Source organism: Stylophora pistillata, chromosome 14 (genome assembly GCF_964205215.1).
Source record: "Stylophora pistillata chromosome 14, jaStyPist1.2, whole genome shotgun sequence".
NCBI classification, from domain to species: Eukaryota; Metazoa; Cnidaria; class Anthozoa; order Scleractinia; family Pocilloporidae; genus Stylophora; species Stylophora pistillata.
Window position 1 is genome coordinate 20,442,206 of NC_142532.1, and position 25,316 is coordinate 20,467,521.

Below are 25,316 nucleotides of genomic sequence, written 5' to 3' on the forward strand. Positions count from 1 at the left end.
AAAGAGTTTCCAGTAATCTGATTGGTCGAGCGGTTCCTTCTATGACGCTATGGAACCGCTCCACACGGTTTATATAAAATGTTAAAATAAAATGTTAATAAATGTTACTAAAATGTTACTAAAATGTTATGATTTTAGAAATTTTTCTGTTGTTCAGCTCTGAAATTATACTAAAACAATTATTTGCCTCAGGTTCGGTGAATATCGTCGAATAATTGTTAAATATATATATATATATATATATATATATATATATATATGTGTATAAGTAAGTGTAAATTGATGAAACATGAAGCAAACTTCTAACTGTTCCAGCTTTAATGTGGCGACGTTTCGGCCTTCGACCCTCTTCAAGCGGAACGCCGATTTACATAAAAATCAAAAACTAAAAATCCTAGTAGGTTTACAGAATGACCTGAATTTAAACTAAACGTAAGAAATATAAGTAATATTACGTAATGCACTAAATACCTTATTATTTAACGTGCGGTACAAATGGAAATGCTCGTGCGAGGCAAATGAAGGTGCACGTCGACGGCGGTGCGAGCTACGAATTCCTCATTTACAACAGGGTAAGAGCATAGACTCAAGGTGTTTCCCAATTCTAAAAACCGTTACTTCGAATGCTCTACAGCCTAAAAGTTTCTCACCTACAGCATGATGTTCAAATTGGAGAGTTTTCTTAATGGAGGCGCCCTAAGTTTAGCCCACGGCCTGACTCGGGAAAAGTGCGCTGTTCTTTGTACATTAGACTGCTCGTTCTATCGGTTCGTTGCCCTAACAACCAACGCAGGATTCTGGAAGAAGAAGAGAAATATTGTAAATCACTCTTTAACTGCTCGTGATCTACAAACGTTTCGAGCGTTCTACCAACATATATTCTGTGGAGATTATTACGCCAGTAAACTGACAGAATATGCAGTCTGTTGGTTTTGTAACCAAAACCACGGACGTTTATACTGTAGACGAGAAATTTTCCACCAATCAAAGGACTTCTATTATCTTCGCTATTTTTTAAGTACGAAATAATCAACTAAATACACAAAAAAATGTCTTAGCAAGTTTTTAAAAGCGGTGAGAGTAAACTGACACCCACTGAACAGTCCAGCTTTTACCTCTAAGTCCTAAATATCAATTTTTTTTTCTGTAGGTTCCATGCCTCACTGATATATTTTCAGAATAAAGTTTCTAAGCCATTGAAAACAGCTAAAACCTAAATAGTGCTTAGAGTACTTTTTTAAAAATTCATCAAGATTTCTTTCGAAATTAAGTGATTTGCTATATTTTCGTAAAACATCGATTAAAAAAACCCTATGAAACCTAAAACATCGTTACAACATAGCGCGCGTACTTGCCCTATCAAAGTCCTATTGAGCCGCTAGGAAGAAAATCTTTATTTGCGTAAATAAGATGACGTGAGCTTTTATTTTTTACTCGGTTGCGGAGTTGCCGTCCTATTAAGCTGCGGTGCAGTTTTCCTTCTCTTTAATATGGAAGAAACCAGAGAAGAACTGCCCAATTTTTTTTATCAGCATTGACCTTTCAGGTCCTAATCCTACTAGCCGCAAAAACAAAACCGAAAAAAACTCGCAAGTTGCACGTTTCGCAAATTTGTCGGAAGACCAGCTACGGAAAATTTTGGCCGAAAGACATACAAACATTTTATAGTAGCACGAGTTTATTTAGCTTTGATTTTCTCAATTTTCCCCGTTTATTTTAAGCTTTTCATTCAATTATTGGTTAACTAGAGCAAATGTTGTCGCCTCAAAAAGCTAGATTACGCATTTTTCGTGCTCTAAAAACTTCCCGCGTGCACCCATAACTCGATATACGCACGTTAAGCATGAATAGATTCTTAAATTTAACCTGGGATTGCTTTTAAAACTGAACTAAGATTCCTAAAATGGCTATGAATTGATTTGACTACCAGCTTGGCGACCAGCTTCGTTCGGTTCGGAGACTATTTTTGTTCGTAAAAGACTTTAAGGTCAGATCGGGTAAAATAAAGTGTTCTTATGAAAAATGCACAGTGATCCGCTAAATAGCCATCAGCATCTTAAAAAAAAAAAATTCTAAAAACCTTCATCTCGGTAACTGAGCTGTCTCTAGTGGCCGATCTAGGGGAGGGGCCCAGGGGGGTCCGGCCCCTCCCCTTATTTTGGGTAAAAAAAATCGCAGAAGGAAGAAAAGCCAGCAGGTGCACACACATAAAAAAATTGGGCCCTCTGTTAGCTCAAGGTATGAATCATCTACTGAACTCAGCTACTCACATAAAGACATCGCAAGTTTGCGATGAGATCTTAGAAACAGGGCTGGTTCTGTTGCCCAGGCCCGTGTGCGAAGAGGCACTAACTCTTAAATTCATTGTTACTATGTACACTTCATACTTAGACTGCATAACTTTGCAGTGTTTAGTTTGTTATTTCGAAGAAAACTTCAGTGTCGGATGGAGTAAAAGAATGTGCTCCTGCGAAAAATCCACAGCTTCCAGTCGAATAGCCCGGTGGGTTGGAGTATGTGTGACCGCAATTCGTATAGGAATTTTGATTGCTGTTAGCGTTATCGTATATCCGGATTTCATGTCCCCCACCAAATGTGGGTCCATAGGTGGAACATCTGTACATGGCGTGTTGCTGGTTTTGGTGTTGTGTCAGCTTTACAGGATTGTATCCGTTGGCGTTGTAAAGAGAGAAAACAAAAGCTTTGCTGGCTGAAGAATAACCACAGGGACCTAAAATGAGAAGAGTTAGGGACTGGTCACTATTTGTCAGCTAGCGAGGGGATGGGGTAGAGAAGGATTTTTTTGGGGGGGAGCATTGCAGGGTTTTCAGGAGAAATGGGGGGATAGTAACCTTCATTGACAGGCACTAACGGGGGGGACCTTCAAAAAAAAGGAGAAATTATTTGAAGCGGCTGGGTCAATTTATACCTATTTGATGATTTCGTATTTTTGGCTCTGTATAGCTAATGTTGGGTTTTTTCTTTTTTCTTTGGATTATCTTTGAGGACTGTAAGATAGGGAGCAGTTTTATGATTGGGAATTTTCGCGCCGGTACCTGTGTTTAGTAAGAAACGTTTGAAACTGGGCGAATGTGAAAAAAAATTCATGATGATAATTATTAAAGATGAATTTAACTTGCCGAACTAGAACCGAGCACCCTAGTTTGTTAAAAAAAAAAAAACAGCAATTGAAATATGGTCCAAAGTATTATTTAAAGGCAACGCGTAATCATGGACTAAACATCCGTTGTTTCAGCTCCTCAATACGAATAATAGATAAAGCGAAACATGTAGGAATGACACGAAATGGGAATGTCAGAAATAAATCAAATCAAAATGAAACATCAAAAATCAAATGAAATCCCAAACAAGACCTTTGGTTAAAACGCGTTCCAAACGCGTTTCAAGCTATTTGATAGTTTGTCTACTTTGACATCTCACTTGTTACTGTCTACAGTGATATGTTTTGTTTCTAAGATGTACTCATTGCTACAAGAAAAGTCCACGATTAATCGATTTGTTATCTGTTCTACGTCTGAGAGATGTTTGCTTGTTTGTTACTCACTGCTTGTCCAGGACACGTCAGTATATCCACCAAAGATATAGCTGTTCACTTTGATGATTGTCACTGTGGGTCCCCTCCCATCACAGTTGCTGTGGAATGTCGATGCTGCCCAGCCGTCAGTCTTTGCGTGCCAACACCTCACAAACCTGCTGCGCTCTTTGCTGATAAGGACTGGGTCCAAATACGAAAACAGCACCTTCAAGTACTTGTTGTAATCAAGGCTTCGAAGTATGTCAGACAAACCGAGGCCTGAGGAGGGAGACGAAAAGTAAAACTTACAGTTGGCAAAATGAATAGAACAATCCTTGTGGCTTTGATTGGTGGAGTCGCCTAAAGTTGATAATTTTATCACCCTCGTTTGGCCCGCGAGATAATCTCACATTACTGATCCAGCAAGTTAAAAAATTCCCAGTCCGTCTACCAGGCAGTATTGTAGACAACGGAGAGAGTAAAACTTGTCTGTTAGCTCAATCGTTCTTTCAAGTGTCCCCACCGACTTCGTTTTCATCTAATATCCACAAACCATATGCATCGCGGCAGCTCAGACTAGTCTTCTCAGACTCGTCACGCAACGTGTTGTGTGACGAACTTAAAGGATTGCTGCGAAAGAGACCGTAAAAGCTTAGAAATTTCTTTGAAATTGAAAAAAAGTAAGCTATCCGTACTCCAGCAACACATCTTTTTGAAAATAATTCTACATTCCACGAATTGACTTTGCCACACGTCTTACTAATTTTTTATCCTTGAAAAGGTGTCTTTTACTTGATTACCTGTTTCACCGAATACTTCGATGTCCTTTGGGGAAAAATAAAACCCCCCTGTAAAAAACCACATTTCCCAGTTGAGTACCCTGAGGGCGTCGAGTACGTGTAACCGCATGTGGTGTAAGAGTTTTGGTTGTTTCCAGCGTCGTTGGATATGTAGATATCATGATACCCCCCAGCACCAAAGGTAGGTCCATACGTATGATTTACCACGAATGAGTTTAGGTATTTAGTCATCGTATGTAATCGACAAGGTTCAAAGGGTTTTTTAACAATAATGTACCTGTTTCAAAGAAAACTTCAATGTCAGATGGGGTAAAATGAAGTGCTCCTGTGAAAAACCCACAGTTCGAGCCCGAATAGCCCGGGGGATTGGAGTAAGTGGAGCCACACTTAGTATAGGAATGTTGATTGCTGTTAGCGTTATCGTATATCCGGATGTCATGTCCCCCACCAAAAGTGGGCCCATAGGAGGAACATCTATACATAGCGAGGTGCTGGTTTTGGTGTTGTGTCAGCTTCACAGGATTGTATCCTTTGACGTTGTTGAGAGAGAAAACAAAAGCTTTGCTGGCTGAAGAATAACCACAGGAACCTAAAATGAAATGAGATAAGGACCGGCCATTATTTGTCACCTGCGGGGGAGGGAAGAAGGGGGGTTCCAAGGAATTTCATGGTCTTTAAGAGAAGGGATCAAAGAAAACTATAATGTCAGATTTAATGCATAGTCGGAAAAAAATCCAAGTCCCAGATGGGATTTGAACCCACGACCCTCCATTTGTTTCATCTCATGTACATGCTCAAGGATTGTATCCTTTGACGTTATAGAGAGAGAAGGTGAAAGCTTTACTGGCGGAAGAATAACCTGCGCAAGAACCAGATGAAATAGAAGAAAAATGTAGTCGTGCGTTGGAAGTTGGAAGAAAACATAAACCCCCTTGACGGGAGGGGGGTTCATTTCCTATCACAGACTAGACGGGGAGTTTTTCCAGGCTAGATGTTTACGAACGGGAAGGAGAGATTCTACGAATTTGGGCACAGAAATGGTACAAAATGCTTTTATGGACATGGCAAATTATTGGGTAACATCTAAAGCCCATTAATTGGCTCCTGGCAATATTTGTATAAAAAAAAATTTTTTATTCGTACCCAGGCCCGAAATTTTAACTCAGTCTTTTTCAAAATGGCGAAATGTAACATTACCCAAAGTTATCTGTCACTTTCTTCAGATGTAGGCACATATTTAAAAAATTAAAAATGGTTTCGAGAACTGAAAAAAAAGATCCAACCATGTGAATAAGGCTTCGAAAATATTATATCCGATAATAGAAATGGTAAAGGCTTGGAGTTCATAGTAAAGGAGAATCGTTCAAAATCTCATGGAGCTCAACCCTCCCCTTTCTCTTCCTTCAAACCTGTAGGAGAAGAATGATTAATCTGAAAGAATCGTTTGGTCTCTTTCTTCAGTAACAAATTTCATATACCTACCTCCACCCCAGGACACGTCAGTATATCCACCAAAGATATAATTGTTCACTTTGATGATTGTCACTGTGGGTCCCCTCCCATCGCATTTGCTGTGGAATGTCGATGCCGCCCAGCCGTCAGTCTGAGCGTGCCAACACCTCGCAAAGTCAGTACGGGATGCTCTGGGAAGAACTGGGTCTAAAAACGAAATCAGCTTTCCCAAGTATTTGTTAGGTTCCAGGCTTCTAAGAATATGAGATGCACCAAGGCCACCTGTGTTAATAATAATTTTGTAATAACTTTTATTGCTATAGGGCTCTTATCCTGTGTTCAAGGCGCTTTACAACACTGTGCGGGGAACTTTACCAGACTGCCAGTGGCAGTTTACAAACAATAAAGGCGAATTTTAACAGATGCCCCCTCCCCCCAATTCCTAGTAAACAGGCCAGATCACATCACAGTAATCTCGTAATGTGGGTTCTTTAACATCCCCCGCCTAATCAAATTATCCAATTAATAGATGCAGGAGACGGGACCTACGGTTTATTCGTCCTTATCCGAGAAGACTAGAAAGGCCGCACACTAAAAGTGGGTCCGTAAGAGGAACATCTGTTTTTTATTGTTTTTTATTGCCCCTCAATAAAAAACGTACCTTCCCTAAATTTCAGGAAAGCACAGATTACTAATTGTATGTGAATCGGAGAAACGAAAAGCGAAAGAGTAACGAATTCAGCCGGATTTGACTCGACTCACTGCTTTAAATTTGATCGCAAAACATGCAATTTCCTCCCTGATTTAGTTGATAAACACTGAGATAATTCCATCGCCACTGTTGTCACAATAACCTGAAAAGTATTTCGCGCTATGGTTCAGCGTATGCACTTTTAGTGTCGCTGAACGTTGTCACGGATTAAAGGTTATGTATTCATCTTGCGTTTATCAACGACAGGTTGCTAAGTGTTTTTGTACATTAATTTGCCTATTTCAAAGAAAACTTCAATCTCAGATGGAGTGAAATGACGACTTCCTGTGAAAAACCCACATTGTTGGCCCGAAAAGCCTGGGGGGTTGGAGTAGGTCTGGCCGCATTCAATATAAGATTGTTGATTGCTGTTAGCATTATCGTAGATCAGGATATCATGCCCCACACCAAAAGTGGGTCCGTAAGAGGAACATCTGTTCATGGCGCTTTTTAATGGCTGGACATGCAAAAACATGCAATTTCTTCCCTGATTTAGTTGATATGCACTGATACCCGGGAACAATTCGATTGACACTGTCGCCACAATAACCTGAATAGTATTTTGCTGCTGTATATGGTTCAGTGCATGCGCTCTTAAAATCGCTGAACGTTGCCACGGATAAGAATTTAGGTATTTAGTCATCGTATATTGGCAACAGATTTTACAGTGTTTTTTCAACAGTAATTTACCTATTTCGAAGAAAACTTCAATGTCAGATGGAGTAAAATGACGACTTCCTGTGAAAAATCCACATTGTTCACTCGTCGAATAGCCCGGGGGGTTGGAGTATGTGTAGCCGCATTCAGTATAAGATTGTTGATTGTTTCCTGCGTCATTTGGTACGTAGATGTCATGTCCTCCACCAAAAGTGGGTCCGTAGGAGGAACATCTGTACATGGCGTATTGCTGGTGTCTGTATTGTGTCAGCTTCACAGGATTGTATCCTTTGACGTTATATAGAGAGAAGAGGAATGCTTTACTGACGGAAGAATAACCTGCACAAGAACCAGCTGAAATAGAACGATGATGCAGTCGTACGTTAAAAAGTTCGAAGAAAACGTGAATCCCCTGAAGGAGGGGGCTTCATTTTTTAACATGGGCAAGACGGGTATTTTTTTTTTTCAGGCTAGAGGTTTGCTAAATGAAAGGAGAGATTCTACGAGTTTGGGTATAGAAACGTGTACGAATAGGAACTATGAAAGATTTGAGGGGTTACTCTAAAGAAAAGGAAGTACAACCTTTTGAAACTTTTGAATCTCAGTGTTGTTGCTCATTATTTAATGTTTTAAGATGTAATGTCGTTCTGCAGGTATATCAAGTGGCAAACATTTCAATTGATGATATATGTGTGAAAAAACCAAAACACGAAAATGAAATGATAAAGGCTTAAAGCTAATAGCAGAGGAGCATCGTTCAAAAATTCATCGCGCACCCCCTCCACTCTCAAACCTCCAAGAGAACCAGGATTGATTTGATGGAATCATCTCATCCTTCTTAAAACGTTTCATATACCTACCTCCCCCCCAGGACACGTCCGTATATCCACCAAAGATATAGCTGTTGACTTTGATGACTGTCACTGTGGGTCCCCTCCCATCGCAGTTACTGTGGAATGTCGATGCCGCCCAACCGTCAGTCTGTGCGTGCCAACACCTCGCAAAGTCAGTACGGGATGCTCTGGGAAGAATTGGGTCTAAAAACGAAATCAGCTTTCCCAAGTATTTGTTGGGGTCTAGGCTTCCAAGAATATGAGATGCACCAAGGCCACCTGTGTTAATAATAATAATTTTGTAATAACTTTTATTTCTATAGCACTCTTATCCTGTGTTCAAGGCGCTTTACAACACTGTGCGGGGGACTTTACCAGACTGCCAGTGGCAGTTTACAAACAATAAAGGCGAATTTTAACAGATGCCCCCTCCCCCCAATTCCCAGTAAACAGGCCAGACCACATCACAGTAATCTCGTAATGTGGGTTCTTTAACATCCCCCGCCTAATCAAATTATCCAATTAATAGATGCAGCAGACGGGACCTGCGGTTTATTCGTCCTTATCCGAGAAGACTAGAAAGGCCCCACACCAAAAGTGGGTCCGTAAGAGGAACATCTGTACATGGCGTTTTTTAATGGCAGAACATGCAAAAACATGTAATTTCTTCTCTGATTTAGTTGATATGCACTGATACCCGGGAACAATTCGATTGACACTGTCGCCACAACAACCTGAAGAGTAATTTGCTGCTGTATATGGTTCAGTGCATGCGCTCTCAAAATCGCTGAACGTTGCCACGGATGAGAATTAAGGTATTTAGTCATCGTATATTAGCAACAGATTTCACAGTGTTTTTTCAACAATAATTTACCTATTTCGAAGAAAACTTCAATGTCAGATGGAGTAAAATGACGACTTCCTGTAAAAAATCCACATTGATTACTCGTCGAATAGCCCGGGGGGTTGGAGTATGTGTAGCCGCATTCAGTATAAGATTGTTGATTGTTTCCTGCGTCATTTGATACGTAGATGTCATGTCCTCCACCAAAAGTGGGTCCGTAGGAGGAACATCTGTACATGGCGTAGCGCTGGTGTCTGTATTGTGTCAGTTTCACTGGATTGTATCCTTTGGCGTTGTTGAATGAGAATAAAAAGGCTTTGGGGGCGTACGACCAAACGCAGGAACCTGAAATGATGATTAAAATGGAAATAAAGTGAAAGACAAAGACAAACTAAAAGAGTTGCTTTCCAGGGCGGTGTTTTTTGTGCAGTGCACGAGTGCGTTTGTCAATATTTTTCTGATATTAATGAAGTTCAGTTGGAGCCTTCGTGGTGCTTAGTAAAATCCCTCATTGTATATTGTGAGCTACATGTCCACATTGCACCTGTTTCATCCATTTGGTCCTCGAACGAATAAAAACCAACATAAGGCCTAGAAATTACTGTCGACAAGTTAAAACACATGGTATGTGCCTTTAAAGCTGACTGCAAAACTTTTAAAGCATTTCGACTACAAATACCGTTAGCCTTACAAACAAAACAAACTAGGGACTCCTTGAGCATAACGCTGCTCGATGATCGATCGAGAAAGCTCTTGGTAGCGCTTTTAACCAATGAGAGAAAAATCTTAAACCAATCGTGACTTGGTATATCGCGTTTTTCTCGCGCCTCGGGCATCTTTATTTCTTATCCTTTGTTTTGATTGGCACGTTTTTTAAACGGGCAGTTGAATAAAAATTAACTTGGTTTTGGTTTTGCGACAGTCAGTAAATGCAGTGAAGAAAGAGAATATTTGATTTGGAGAGAATATATTTGGATCCTAAATTTAACAAAAGCTACAGTACAATGAAATAACGATATATATGTTCATTATAAAACTTGCTTATACTGCTTGGTCACCAGGACACGTCAATCTCCAGATGGAAGAATTTCAAGAAACGGGCTTAGGAGAAATTTTGTCTGCTATTGTAGTCGGTTATTCTGTGGTTATTCTTCAGCCAGCAAGGCTTTTGTTTTCTCTCTTTACAACGCCAAAGGATACAGTCCTGTGAAGCTGACAGAAAACCAAAACCAGCAAAGCGCAATGTACAGATACGTAGATGTCATGTCCCCCACCAAAAGTGGGTCGGTAGGAGGAACATCTGTACATGGCGTATTGCTGGTATCGGTATTGTGTCAGCTTGACAGGATTGTATCCTTTGACGTTATTGAGTGAGAAGAGGAACGCTTTACTCGCGGAAGAATAACCTGCACAAGAACCAGCTGAAATAGAACGACGATGTAGTCGTACGTTAAAAGGTTCGAAGAAAACGTGAATCCCCTGAAGGAGGGTGATTCATTTTTTATCATGGGCAAGACGGGTATTTTTTTTTCAGTCTAGAGGTTTGCTAAATGGAAGGAGAGATTCTACAAGTTTGGGTATAGAAACGGGTACGGATAAGAACTATGAAAGATTTGAGGGGTTACTCTAAAGAAAACGAAGTACAACCTTTTGAAACTTTTGAATCTCAGTGTTGTTGCTCATTATTTAATGTTTTAAGATGTAATGTTGTTCTGCAGGTATATCAAGTGGCAAACATTTCAATTGATGATATATGTGTGAAAAAACCAAAACACGAAAATGAAATGATAAAGGCTTAAAGCTCATAGCAGAGGAGCATCGTTCAAAAGCTCATCACGCACCCCCTTCACTCTCTCAAACCTCCAAGAGAACCAGGATTGATTTAATGGAATCATCTCATCCTTCTTAAAATGTTTCATATACCTACCTCCCCCCCAGGATACGTCCGTATATCCACCAAAGATATAGCTGTTGACTTTGATGATTGTCACTGTGGGTCCCCTCCCATCGCAGTTACTGTGGAATTTCGATGCCGCCCAACCGTCAGTCTGAGCGTGCCAACACCTCGCAAAGTCAGTACGGGATGCTCTGGGAAGAACTGGGTCTAAAAACGAAATCAGCTTTCCCAAGTATTTGTTGGGGTCTAGGCTTCCAAGAATATGAGATGCACCAAGGCCACCTGCGTTAATAATAATAATTTTATAATAACTTTTATTTCTATAGCGCTCTTATCCTGTGTTCAAGGCGCTTTACAACACTGTGCGGGGGACTTTACCAGACTGCCAGTGGCAGTTTACAAACAATAAAGGCGAATTTTAACAGATGCCCCCTCCCCCCAATTCCCAGTAAACAGGCCAGACCACATCACAGTAATCTCGTAATGTGGGTTCTTTAACATCCCCCGCCTAATCAAATTATCCAATTAATAGATGCAGGAGACGGGACCTACGGTTTATTCGTCCTTATCCGAGAAGACTAGAAAGGCCCCACACCAAAAGTGGGTCTGTAAGAGGAACATCTGTGCATGGCGTTTTTTAATGGCAGGACATGCAAAAACATGTAATTTCTTCTCTGATTTAGTTGATATGCACTGATACCCGGGAATAATTCGATTGACACTGTCGCCACAACAACCTGAATAGTAATTTGCTGCTGTATATGGTTCAGCGCGTGCGCTCTTAAAATCGCTGAACGTTGCCACGGATAAGAATTTAGGTATTTAATCTTCGTATATTAGCAACAGGTTTTAAAGTGTTTTTTGAACTATAATTTACCTATTTCGAAGAAAACTTCGATGTCAGATGGAGTAAAATAACGACTTCCTGTGAAAAATCCACATTGTTCACTCGTCGAATAGCCCGGGGGGTTGGAGTATGTGTAGCCGCATTCAGTATAAGATTGTTGATTGTTTCCTGCGTCATTTGATACGTAGATGTCATGTCCCCCACCAAAAATGGGTCCGTAGGAGGAACATCTGTACACGGCGTATTGCTGGTATCGGTATTGTGTCAGCTTGACAGGATTGTATCCTTTGACGTTATTGAGAGAGAAGAAGAACGCTTTACTCGCGGAAGAATAACCTGCACAAGAACCAGCTGAAATAGAACGACGATTTAGTCGTACGTCAAAAAGTTCGAAGAAAACGTGAATCCCCTGAAGGAGGGTGATTCATTTTTTATCATGGGCAGAACGGGTATTTTTTTTCAGGCTAGAGGTTTGCTAAATGGAAGGAGAGATTCTACCAGTTTGGGTATAGGAACGGGTACGAATAAGAACTATGAAAGATTTGAGGGGTTACTCTAAAGAAAACGAAGTACAACCTTTTGAAACTTTTGAATCTCAGTGTTGTTGCTCATTATTTGATGTTTTAAGATGTAATGTTGTTCTGCAGGTATATCAAGTGGCAAACATTTCAATTGATGATATATGTGTGAAAAAACCAAAACACGAAAATGAAATGATAAAGGCTTAAAGCTCATAGCAGAGGAGCATCGTTCAAAAGCTCATCGCGCACCCCCTCCACTCTCTCAAACCTCCAAGAGAACCAGGATTGATTTGATGGAATCATCTCATCCTTCTTAAAAAGTTTCATATACCTACCTCCCCCCCAGGATACGTCCGTATATCCACCAAAGATATAGCTGTTGACTTTGATGATTGTCACTGTGGGTCCCCTCCCATCGCAGTTACTGTGGAATGTCGATGCCGCCCAGCCGTCAGTTTTAGCGTGCCAACACCTCAAAAAGTCAGTACGGGATGCTCTGGGAAGAATTGGGTCTAAAAACGAAATCAGCTTTCCCAAGTATTTGTTGGGGTCCAGTTTTCCAAGAATATGAGATGCACCAAGGCCACCTGTGTTCGTGAACAAAACTCGAATGTGAACTATAATTACAGACGTCATAAAACAAAAAATATGTTATTCCTTCTTTCACGACCGTGGGAGTTTATCACGTAGAATCGAGCCCCAGATCTACTTACTCACAGCGTGAGGTGCTCACCATGTAATCCCTTAAACTCGACAGGTTTTAAAGTGTTTTTTTCAACATGTAATTTCTTCCCTGATTCAGTTGATATGCACTGATACCCGGGGAATAATTCGATTGACACTGTCGCCACAATAACCTGAATGGTATTTTGCTTCTGTATATGGTTCAGCGCGTGCGCTCTTAAAATCGCTGAACGTTGCCACGGATAAGAATTTAGGTATTTAGTCTTCGTATATTAGCAACAGGTTTTAAAGTGTTTTTTGAACAATAATTTACCTATTTCGAAGAAAACTTCGATGTCAGATGGAGTAAAATAACGACTTCCTGTGAAAAATCCACATTGTTCACTCGTCGAATAGCCCGGGGGGTTGGAGTATGTGTAGCCGCATTCAGTATAAGATTGTTGATTGTTTCCTGCGTCATTTGATACGTAGATGTCATGTCCCCCACCAAAAGTGGGTCCGTAAGAGGAACATCTGTACATGGCGTATTGCTGGTATCGGTATTGTGTCAGCTTGACAGGATTGTATCCTTTGGCGTTGTTGAATGAGAATAAAAAGGCTTTGGTGGCGTACGACCAAACACAGGAACCTGAAATGATGATTAAAATGGAAATAAAGTGAAAGACAATGACAAACTAAAAGAGTTGCTTCCCAGGACGGTGTTTTTTGTGCAGTGCACGAGTGCGGCTGTCAATATTTTTCTAATATTAGTGAAGTTCAGTTGGAGCCTTCGTGGTGCTTAGTAAAATCCCTCATTGTATATTGTGAGCTACATGTCCACATTGCACCTGTTTCATCCATTTTGTTCTCGAACGAATAAAAACCAACATAAGGCCTAGAAATTACTGTCGACAAGTTAAAACACATGGTATGTGCCTTTAGAGCTGACTGGAAAACTCCCAAAAGAACCAGGATTGATTTGATAGAATCATCTCATCCTTCTAAAATAGTTTGATATACCTACCTCCCCCCCAAGACACGTCAGTATATCCACCAAAGATGTAGTCGTTCACTTTGATGATTGTCACTGTGGGTCCCCTCCCATCGCAGTTGCTGTGGAATGTCGATGCGGCCCAGCCGTCTGTGTTAGCATGCCAACACCTCAAAAAGTCAGTACGGGATGCTCTGGGAAGAACTGGGTCTAAATATGAAATCAGCTTTCCCAAGTATTTGTTGGGGTCCAGACTTTCAAGAATATTAGATGTACCAAGGCCACCTGTGTTCGTGAACAAAACTCGAATGTGAACCCTAATTACAGACGTCATAAAACAAAAAAAGATGTCATTCCTTCTTTCACAACCGTGGGAGTTTAACACGTAGAATCAAGCCCCGGATCTACTTACTCACAGCGTGAGGTGCTCACCATGTAATCCCACTTAAACTCGACAGGTTTTAAAGTGTTTTTTCAAAATTTAGTTTCTTCCCTGATTAAGTTGATATGCACTGATACCCGGATACAATTCGATTGACACTGTCGCCACAATAACCTGAATAGTATTTTGCTGCTGTATATGCTTCAGCGCATGCGCTCTTAAAATCGCTGAATGTTGCCACGGATAAGAATTTAGGTATTTAGTCATCGTATATTAGCAACAGGTTTGAAAGTGTTTTTTCAACAATTATTTACCTATTTCGAAGAAAACTTCAATGTCAGATGGAGTAAAATAACGACTTCCTGTGAAAAATCCACATTGTTCACTCGTCGAATAGCCCGGGGGGTTGGAGTATGTGTAGCCGCATTCAGTATAAGATTGTTGATTGTTTCCTGCGTCATTTGATACGTAGATGTCATGTCCTCCACCAAAAGTGGGTCCGTAGGAGGAACATCCGTATATAGCGTGTTGCTGGTATAGGTATTGTGTCAGCTTCACAGGATTGTATCCTTCGGCGTTGTTGAATGAGAATAAAAAGGCTTTGGTGGCGTACGACCAAACACAGGAACCTGAAATGATGATTAAAATGGAAATAAAGTGAAAGACAATGACAAACTAAAAGAGTTGCTTCCCAGGACGGTGTTTTTTGTGCAGTGCACGAGTGCGGCTGTCAATATTTTTCTAATATTAATGAAGTTCAGTTGGAGCCTTCGTGGTGCTTAGTAAAATCCCTCATTGTATATTGTAAGCTACATGTCCACATTGCACCTGTTTCATCCATTTGGTCCTCGAACGAATAAAAACCAACATAAGGCTTAGAAATTACTGTCGACAAGTTAAAACACATGGTATGTGCCTTTAAAGCTGACTGCAAAACTTTTAAAGCATTTCGACTACAAATACCGTTAGCCTTACAAACAAAACAAACTAGGGACTCCTTGAGCATAACGCTGCTCGATGATCGATCGAGAAAGCTCTTGGTAGCGCTTTTAATCAATGAGAGAAAAATCTTAAACCAATCGTGACTTGGTATATCGCGTTTTCCTCGCGCCTCGGGCATCTTTTTTTCTTATCCTTTGTTTTGATTGGCACGTTTTTTAAACGGGCAGTTGAATAATAATTAACTTGGTTTTGGTTTTGCGACAGTCAGTAAATGCAGTGAAGAAAGAGAATATTTGATTTGGAGAGAATATATTTGGATCCTAAATTTAACAAAAGCTACAGTACAATGAAGTAACGATATATATGTTCATTATAAAACTTCTTTATACTACTTGGTCACCAGGACACGTCAATCTCCAGATGGAAGAATTTCAAGAAACGGGCAAAGGAGAAATTTTGTCTGCTATGGTAGTCGGTTATTCTGTGGTTATTCTTCAGCCAGCAAGGCTTTTGTTTTCTCTCTTTACAACGCCAAAGGATACAATCCTGTGAAGCTGACACAAAACCAAAACCAGCAAAGCGCAATGTACAGATACGTAGATGTCATGTCCCCCACCAAAAGTGGGTCCGAAGGAGAAACATCTGTACATGGCGTATGGCTGGTGTCTGTATTGTGTCAGCTTGACAGGATTGTATCCTTTGACGTTGTTCAAAGAGAAAACAAAAGCTTTGCTGGCTGAAGAATAACCACAGGAACCTAAAATGAAATGAGATAAGGACCGGCCATTATTTGTCACCTGGGGGGGAGGGAAGAAGGGGGGTTCCAAGGAATTTCATGGTCTTTAAGAGAAGGGATCAAAGAAAACTAAAATGTCAGATTTAATGCATAGTCGGAAAAAATCTAAGTCCCAGATGGGATTTGAACCCACGACCCTCCATTCGTTTCATCTCATGTACATGCTCAAGGGTTGTATCCTTTGACGTTGTAGAGAGAGAAGGTGAAAGCTTTACTGGCGGAAGAATAACCTGCGCAAGAACCAGCTGAAATAGAAGAACAATGTAGTCGTGCGTTGGAAGTTGGAAGAAAACATAAACCCCCTTGAGGGGAGGGGGGTTCATTTCCTATTTTAGATCATAGTATAAGTAATGTTCGCAGCTTTAAATACCTCGGTATGCATATATCCTCGGATTTCACATGGACTGATCATATTAAACACCTAACTGGGAAAATTAATCAGAGGCTTGGGCTTCTCAAGCGTATAAAGCATTTATTGCCTTTCCAGGCGCGTTTACTTTTCTATAAAGGTCTTGTTATGCCCCTTTTTGAATATGCTGATCTAGTATGGGGCGATAAACATAATATTACCCTTATGTCTAGTTTGCAAGTTTTGCAAAGTAAGGCCGCTAAAGTTATTTTAAATAGACCATTGTACTCATCCTCCACTGAGGCATTAGCCGTTCTCAAGCGGCTGCCTCTAGAGAAAAATCGATTTCAAAGAAGGTGTGTTCAAGTATTCAAATGCATCAATGGCCTAATTAATCACAATATGGACTTGATTAGACAAGACGTACTTCATAGGCATAATACACGTAACAAAGGCAATTTTAGGTTACCACTTGTCAAAAGAAATTGGGGAAAGCAAAGATCACAATATCATGCCGTTTCCGATTTTAACTCCCTCAGTGAACGATTTTAAGGGAGGATCACATGTTTTCAAGAGAACAGAGGGGGGATCGGAGAAAACTACAATGTCAGATGGAGTGAAATAATGTGCTCCTGTGAAAATCCGTAGTATCCAGTCGAATAGCCCGGGGGGGTTGGAGTACGTGTGACGGCAATTTGGTTACAGTCAAGCTAAGTGAAGCATACCCCTCAACCCTCAAGATTACATTAATGAATTGATCATTTGGATATTGAACTCGCCAGTCGTTTCAAGAATGTAATAATAAATTGATTATTTGAATATTAAACCCGCTAGCCGTTTCACAAATGCAATAATGGATTGATTATTTGAATATTGAAGCCGATAGCCGTATCCGTTTTGAAAAAGCGCGGATCATTGTTCAGTCAGAAGTCCATTTCTGATTATACCAATAAGATTGTTCTATTTGACGAGGAATCCTGAAAATAAACAAACTGCACTGTAAAAACACTGCGAAAACAGTCGATCGCAAATATTTACGAAATAAAAAAGTCTTGCGATGGCTTCGCCTGTAAACTATTTTCTTCAACCATGAATGCACACAAGAATTTCTACAAGTTCGTCAAGATGTAAATAGGGGAAAAAAGCTGTCGATAACATTCCATTTACAACATTTAATTTACAACAAGTTCTACACAACAGTCGAACTCACCTTTGCCGCCATGTCTGACGCCATGAAATGGTCCCATTTCATCATCACGTGTTCGCATAATCCAATCAGAAATGGAGCTCTGATTTGAACAATGATTCGCGCCTTTTCAAAACGGACACGGCTATCGGGTTCAATATTCAAATAATCAATCCATTATTGCATTCGTGAAACGGCTAGCGGGTTCAATAATCAAATAATCAACTCATTATTTCATTCTTGAAACGACTGGCGGGTTCAATATCCAAATAATCAATTCATTAATGTAATCTTGAGGGGTACGCTTCACTTAGTTTGACTGTAAGAGTATTGATTGCTGTCAGCGTCATCGCATATTCGTATGTCATGTTTAGTACCAAAAGAGGGTCCCTGTAAGGAACATCTGTACATGGCGTGTTGCTGGTTTTGTCAGCTTCACAGGATTGTATCCTTTGCCGTTGTTAAGTGAGAATAAACGACATTTATTACCAAAGGGAATAAACTAATTTATGCAGCCTGCGCATAAATTAATGCACATTATCCCGGATGGGTTACATCCGGGACTTACAATGGCAGATACTTGACTATCCGATCATTTCGGGCCTCTATTAGTTAAGCTTCGGTGCAGGGCAAACATTTTCCCACCCTATTAACCCGCCCATTGTTTTCGAGCATTCTCATAGGTGTGTCGAGTTCTCATTCGATGGGTGTTTGCCCTCACCTTTCCTGGGATTAGGTTTCTATTTCCGGTTTTACTGTAACTTGATTTGGTACTAAAAATAAACGGCCACTCAACTGAGTGGCCAAATTACGGCAAAGAAATGTTGTCCGTTTAATTCTCCCATCAAACCGAGCTCACCCCTAGCTATGCACAGTGTAAAACACTTGGTTATGGGCAAGCGAGCAAGAGGCATAAATATATGTTATTAGACGTTTTGTTGTGTAATATCGCTGAGTAATTTTACGAGTTGTGCCGTATTTTGACGAGCCCTACGGGCTACAGGCTCGAAATACAAATAACGAGTGTTTCTATTTTCTTCAATAAATGAAGAAATTTCCGGGTCTTATAGCTGTGTTTCTTCGTTCGATTCATGTAATAAACTTGGATCTATATTTGCCAGCCATTCTGACTCTTCGTCGTCGGAAATATGATTCAAATTGTCCGCCATTTTTTTTCGTAACTACAATCCAATTCTTTGCTTGCGCGATGCGAGAGAACCTGTTAAACCGGTACTCTAGAGTACAAATACCGCGTGATATATGTACTCGTTTATGGCGTTATTTGTACTCTTCGAAGTGTAGTTGGATAATAAAAAGGCTTTGGTGGTGCATGACCAAACGCAGGAATCTGAAAGGATGATTTAAATGGAAATGCAAAGATATACCCAAAAGTTAGACAAGGGTAAGATCAGGGACCAGCCCCGAAATGCTGTTTTTTGTCTTCCCTTTTAACATTTAAGATCGATTTATGGATGATTTTATAATTTGAAATTCAGACGATGAGAATATTTTTAAGACGAAACAAAATGAACTGGTTTTTGAATTCGACTTGCATCACTATTCCTTAGATTTCTTCCAAAGTTATTTTCTTGCCTTTCTAAATCCTTAAAACGCTGCACTGAAAAAACCTTTATGGCCAAGATGCACTTACTGCTCCATGATACGTCAGTGTATCCACCAAAGATGGAGTTATTAGCTTTGATGATTGTCACTGTGGGTCCCCTCCCATCGCAGTTGCTGTGGAATGTCGATGCGGCCCAGCCGTCTGTCTTAGCGTGCCAACACCTCACAAACCTGCTCCGCTTTGAACTAAGGAGGACTGGCTCTAGATAAGAAAGCAGCTTTTCTGAGTAGTTTTTGTAGTCGAGGCTGGAAAGAATAACGGAACCATTCAGGCCACCTGTATAAATAAACAAAAAAAAGAGAGAAAAAGTAAGCTTTTCCTTACTTTAAAGTTTTCGCGTCATCTTGTATTCGCCATCTTGGTGATCGAAAAGCCTGGTTTTCACCAGCGACGTAAGCACAAACGCAAGTATAACACCTCTAATCACACCTTGAAAACGGCCTCGACGTAAGCATAAACACAAGCGAAAGCACCAGCGCATGGATCAAAAATGTTTTCTATTGTCTTGTGCTTATGTTGTGCTTGCACACGCTTATTCCAAGTGAAAAAAAAATATAATAATAATGATAACTTAATATTTATATTGCGCAAATTAACATGTGAATATGATCAAATGCGCATCACAACACTTTTCGGGGGACTTTGGCCGGACTGCATCAGTAGTTTACAAACAATTGAAGGAAACTTATTTGAAGATGCCTCCTCCCCCCAAATCCCAGTAAACAGGCCAGACCACATCACAGTAATCTCGTGAGTGGGTTTTTTAACGTCCCCTGCCTAACCAAATTAGCTAATTAGTAGATGCAGGAGACGGGACCTACGGTTTATTCGTCCTTATCCGAGAAGACTAGAATGTCTATCCATTTCTTGATATTATAGAAAGGTAGTGCATTCTCCTCAGTTATTTTAAGACCTTGAGTGTTGGTCCGGCCGGGGCTCGAACCATCGACCTCGACCTCCCGCACAACAGTTCAGCGCTCTAACCAATTGAGCTAACCGGGTGAAAATGCGTGGGGAAAATGCCGTGGGGAAAATGCCGCACAAGCACAAGGAAATCTACCACAATTTCCTATGTCTGGATAACTATACCACTCGCTCAAGTTTTCCCCACGTCTGAGCCTTTGAACGAAATGGGGCGGCGGAAGTCGTCGCTGTAGTCTTTGATATAAATTTTTCCATGTTTGTTCGCAACTATCGAGTCTTGTATAACAAGGAGTGTAAAGATTTCAAAGAAAAAAACAAAAAAGCATAATCTTTTGACTCAAGTTGGTAAGGAAGAATCATCTGGCTTCTCCTTTCTTTAAAAAGATCCCTTAACCTAAAGCGTTTCATTCTCCTCCTCCTCTGTAACCGCTTTCGTTTTCTTCGTCGCAATAGTAGAAGAAACAAAAAACTTGACGCTTTAAAGTGTCTGCCGCCATACTGACCGAGTCGAGATCAACGGAGCCTTGTAACTAGTGAGCTTATCGTCAAGTGTTAGTCTTGCTTGGCCAATGTAAATGACACCTTGAAATTCACAGCAGATTTGCTATTTTCATCGACAGCGAGCAAAACGTCCTTTATAGAGAAGACCATACTCCAAAAATATTTTCACGAAGTTCAAGAACGAGGAAAGATACCGCAAGAAGAATTTCAAGAAGTCTTAAATAAGCTGACAACCGACCCAGAGGGCATACTTGCTTCTCCAAAAACTTACCTCAAGAGCTAGAGCTAGCTGGAGATATGTTTGACACAATCAAAAATGAGAATAGCTTTACAAGGCTGAGTTAACCGGAAAATTGTTTAAGCGCCTTCATCTCTACCCTCTCCTTTGGTTGCGAGGAAAAAGCCTTTTTAATACAAGATAATTTGGATATATCAACAAAGTTGAAATGGTATATTGGCCACCGTAATGATTACAAAAGCTGACGTTTCGAGCGTTAGCCCTTCGTCGGAGCGAATGATTCGCTCCGACGAAGGGCTAACGCTCGAAACGTCAACTTTTGAAATCATTACGGTGGCCAATATACCATTTCAACTTTGTTGATATATCCAAATTATTTCGTTACTCCCACCGACGCAGCCCCAAACAGTTTCTTTCGAAACTATCAGCCTTTTTTTAATACAAGCATTGCTCGTAACATGCAGGCAATGGTAATCAGTTTAAATGACAAAAAAACTAAAGAGCCAAGCTCGAACGAGTACTCTGCCGATAACTTGGACGGGGAGACTATCCAAGAGTTAGGGGAAATCCGAGAGTCAGTGGAAGATGATGTCCAAAAGACTGCAGATGGAGGCGTCCAAGGGGCTGCCAAAGAAGAAGCATTGGGGGAAGAGGCAGTCATTAAACTAAACACTTGTTCTTGTTAACACATAAGAAAAGCTTGATTGTTTCATAATGTTATATCGTGTCTGAACAAGAAACAAAGCTAAAAAAATCGATCCTTCCGCTTTTCTAATTTTTTTCTCTATTTTTTTCACGGTTCTCCCCCCCCCCTTAGTGCCTGTCAATCAGGGCTGATTCCTCCATCTAATCTGTTGAAAATCATGTGATTCCCACCAATATCCCCCACCACCCCTCACCCCTCCCCCCCCTCCCCCAGGCGAGAAATAATGACCGAAATAGAGTTAAGGACACTGCTTGGTTCGCTCGTGTCTAAATATTAGTTTTAAACTCACGAAAATAGCAGCTTGTTCCGTTTCCTTGGTACCAGGGATTGCACGTACATCGATAAGAACCCACGGTATTGTTGCAGTGGGCGTTGGCGTCACAGTCATGTGACTCCTTGGTACATTCGTCGACATCTGAAAGAACGGATGAGAATATAATGGCCAGAACTAAAATTACTGTTATTGGTGAAAACATCTCGCTGTACACTGAATTGAACCTGACATGGTGTGGGGGACTATTCTAATCGGTCATTAAAGCAATTTTAAATCGAATCTTCAGATTAAGCCTGGAATTGCTATGGTTTTGCTTTGTTTTGAAATGGATTTCTTCAGGCAATAGTGAAAGTCATTGTTCAAACTTACCGATACATTTTTTTCCGTTTCCATTAAAACCCGCTTTACACGAACAACTGTGAGAACCGATGGTGTTCACGCACTCGGCGTTGACGTCACAGACGGGAATTGTTGAATTGCATTCGTCCACGTCTGAAAAACGAGAAAGATTGCGGTCAGTTTAAAAGAAAAACAGGGTATCCTCTAAATCATGAGTCTTTTGATAGATTTGTCGCAGCAATTGCTTGCTTCATGACTTCCAGCGGAAGCCAAAAGTTAATTTTCAGTCTACGATCCCTTCAGGAAGTCAGATTTCCCCTTCCCCATTCATTTTGTCACCCTAAGGTTACAATTATTCAGTGTTATCTAAATGTGTAAAAAAAATAAAAGAAAAAAATTCGAATTCTATTTGAACTATTCTCAAATCGATCAATGTACGGGAATGGTTAAGAAAGATGATCTTGTTATGTTTTTCCTTTTTGGCTTCGTTGTTTCATTTCCCCAAACGAATATGCTTAATTCTTTGTTTCTGGGGGTTCGAGTCTACCCATAACATCTCTGTCAACTTATTCATTGAGGGTGGTTGAAGAGTTCTCGTCGAAGTTATATTTTTATTTTCGAACAACGATGTAGAAGAGATTCTACAATAGAAAATACAAGCTATAATTACTAGAACAACAAGTATTGCTGTAAATAACAGTAACGTACTTACAAATCAAGTTATGGTAGGCTTATTCTCCCACTAGTAAAGCAGATAAAATAATAAACATTAACTTTAGGAAGCATGGCTGTTCGATCACAGCTTTTCCCTCGTCTCCAGTACTCGGTCAGCGGTATACCGGTCAGCGGTCTACGTAGGGTCGCTAACTCCTCAGTGGTGAACCGCCTTTTACCTGGACAAAGATATGATTTGTTAAAAAATGAATTTACCTTCGGTTTTCATGTCACAAGGGGCCAGAACTGTCTTATCCGGCACAATCGAGTAAAACCAGTATTTGCCGCTGACCGCTTGTCCTCCTTCGCTCATTTTGATTTCCTGGCAAGTCTCTGCAGGCAGCTCAGGAATAGAACCGAGAGGGACTGGAAGGAAAAAGAATTCATTAATATGGTACTTCAAGCAAGTAAGACTTTATGTCTGTCGTAGGAGCGAGGACACTGATTGGAGGATGACTTGACTTGGGGTAAGAAGATAATTAAGATGTGACATAATTCCTTAATTTTGCGTTGAATAATTGTGCTCTGAAAATGTCCTTAAGGGGAAAGAGAATAAAATTGACAAACTTCTTTTGTAATCTCGCTTAAAGTAAAATCTCTCAGGGTTCGGAACATAATCCTCTGGTCTGGCCTCTTTGGTGCGGTCGCTCAGCTTACAAATGTCTTGCGTAAAGACGTAGTTAAAACTTTGACATCTAACGTCAGCATAGCATTCTCGCAGGCACACATCTGACAACGCAACTCCCGTGATCCTCTTGAAGACGTGACGCTGTAGCATCATACCAAATTTAGAAACTTCCGGCTGGCCCGTAGCCTTCCATTGCTGAGCAGCTGTACAGTACAGCAGCAGGCTCATGATCAGCAGCTCTGCTGCGTACAAAACCCTTTTGGCCATTTCTTCTCGACGTAAGTTTTAAAAAGGAAAAAGGTTCCGCCCTAAGAATAAAACGTCCAAATATCATGTAAGCTAAATGTTGCCCTGAACTCCTTTTTATCTGTTGTCTGTTTTTTTTTTTTTTTGGTAAGGTCACAATCAACATGCTTGTTTAAATGATTGGAAATTTCACTTTATTTTCATTAATGTTTTGTAAAGAATTGCAGGCAGAGAAAAGTCAAGAATATTTGCAAATTTAATATTGTCCCTCAGATTCAAGGAAAATGTTTGTTTGTTTTATGTCAAAACGTATTTTGTCATGCGTTTTTTTCCATAACCTGACTTGCGTTCTAGTCAGGAAATGCAATATCAAATGAATATACGAGGTTGCCTATTTACCGAGTTAATTTTTCGGGTTGAGTTTTCAAGTTAGATTTTCGAGTTGGATTTTCGAATAATATGCTAATTGCATGGAAATAGGTATATTTAATTGTCAAGTGAAGTTCTTTTTTATCACGCAATTATCAGGCCTTAGTCGTGTTTCGTGTTTAAAATCGCACTGAACAAGGCACTACAATTGAAAAAACTCCAAAAAAATTTGTTAAATTTTTACGAGCCACAAAATTATTTGTGGTCCGGACATAATTTTACTGAGTCACATCCATTCGCTTTGTCTTGTTTAAGAATTGTTTATATTTAATTAATTATTTAGAACTCGCTTTCCTTGTCAGTCTTCTATCTGATATTGAAAACCTTCTTCTGGCAAAAATTCATTTTATTTCTAATACTTACTCAATTATAGCCCATTAGTTTTTCAAACTCAGTGCAAGTTGCAAAGTGAGGACATAAAAATATTGTTTTTCGAACACATCGATTAATAATTTTCAAATGATCCTCACGTGCAAGTTTTGATGATCACATTTACAAAAGTGATTGAAAGGAAATGGTTGAAATACTGAGTGAAAAAACTTAATACAAACTGCCAGAAATGAGGAGATTTCCTGCAAACCTCAACTTAGAGAATTTGATATAGCGCATGAAAAAATTTGCAGCTCTTCGAGTGGAACAGTACAACATTTTGTCGAAATGATACTTGTAGAAAGTTATAAAAATTCTTTATTACCTCATGCGTTCCGGGTGAAGTGAAGTAAATTCATTTTTCAGTTGATGCGAAAAACAGACAAACATTTTCTTTAAAAAGTATGAATGATTGAAGTAGAGTTTTCTAAATCATACAAAACAACTGGAAAAGTCTTTGTAACGGGTCCGCGGGTTCGCTGGCTTTGGAAGTCTTGCCAAGAAAGGGATTTAATACTGATGACAGTATCTAACAAATTCTTTTCAAAAAAATTGATTAAGAGGAAATCCTTGGTATAGATTTTTAAATTTGTCTGCGTCTTTGAGCCTGGCTATTTCTTTTACGCTAATGATAACAGATCTTTCTTACTCAAAGACCAAGCTCAGAATTCATCTCTCCTGTAAGCGACCACGACAGAATTTCTCCTTACAATATCAATACAATATCAACAGACAAGTAATGAGAATAAAGAGAAATATCAATGAAGATAATTACTTGTCATCGATCCAATACAAACTAACCCTAACCTTAACATCATAACAACTGTATGGCAAAGAGTGAGAGGAATTACTAATAAGCAGGCAAGTTGCGCAGGACG

General features: G+C 40.0%; 2 protein-coding genes across 2 annotated transcripts; one reads left to right on the top strand and one right to left on the bottom strand.

The window, feature by feature from the left end:
- Positions 1-122: 122 nt before the first annotated feature.
- On the bottom strand, positions 123-23,661 carry LOC148717015 (uncharacterized). Its single transcript, XM_088744664.1, has 18 exons — positions 23,334-23,661; positions 22,983-23,132; positions 22,083-22,205; positions 21,729-21,854; positions 19,098-19,346; positions 14,488-14,802; positions 13,825-14,076; positions 13,135-13,449; positions 12,473-12,724; positions 11,647-11,952; positions 10,800-11,051; positions 8,903-9,217; positions 8,056-8,307; positions 7,229-7,534; positions 5,824-6,069; positions 4,613-4,924; positions 3,566-3,814; positions 123-2,731 (listed from the first exon to the last, which is right to left on the bottom strand). The coding sequence occupies exons 1-18, from the start codon at positions 23,659-23,661 to the stop codon at positions 2,412-2,414; spliced, it is 4,668 nt and encodes a 1,555-aa protein (XP_088600790.1). The 3' UTR covers positions 123-2,411.
- On the top strand, positions 15,700-16,952 carry LOC111347583 (uncharacterized). Its single transcript, XM_088745648.1, has 2 exons — positions 15,700-15,736; positions 16,220-16,952. The coding sequence occupies exons 1-2, from the start codon at positions 15,700-15,702 to the stop codon at positions 16,810-16,812; spliced, it is 630 nt and encodes a 209-aa protein (XP_088601774.1). The 3' UTR covers positions 16,813-16,952.
- Positions 23,662-25,316: the final 1,655 nt, after the last annotated feature.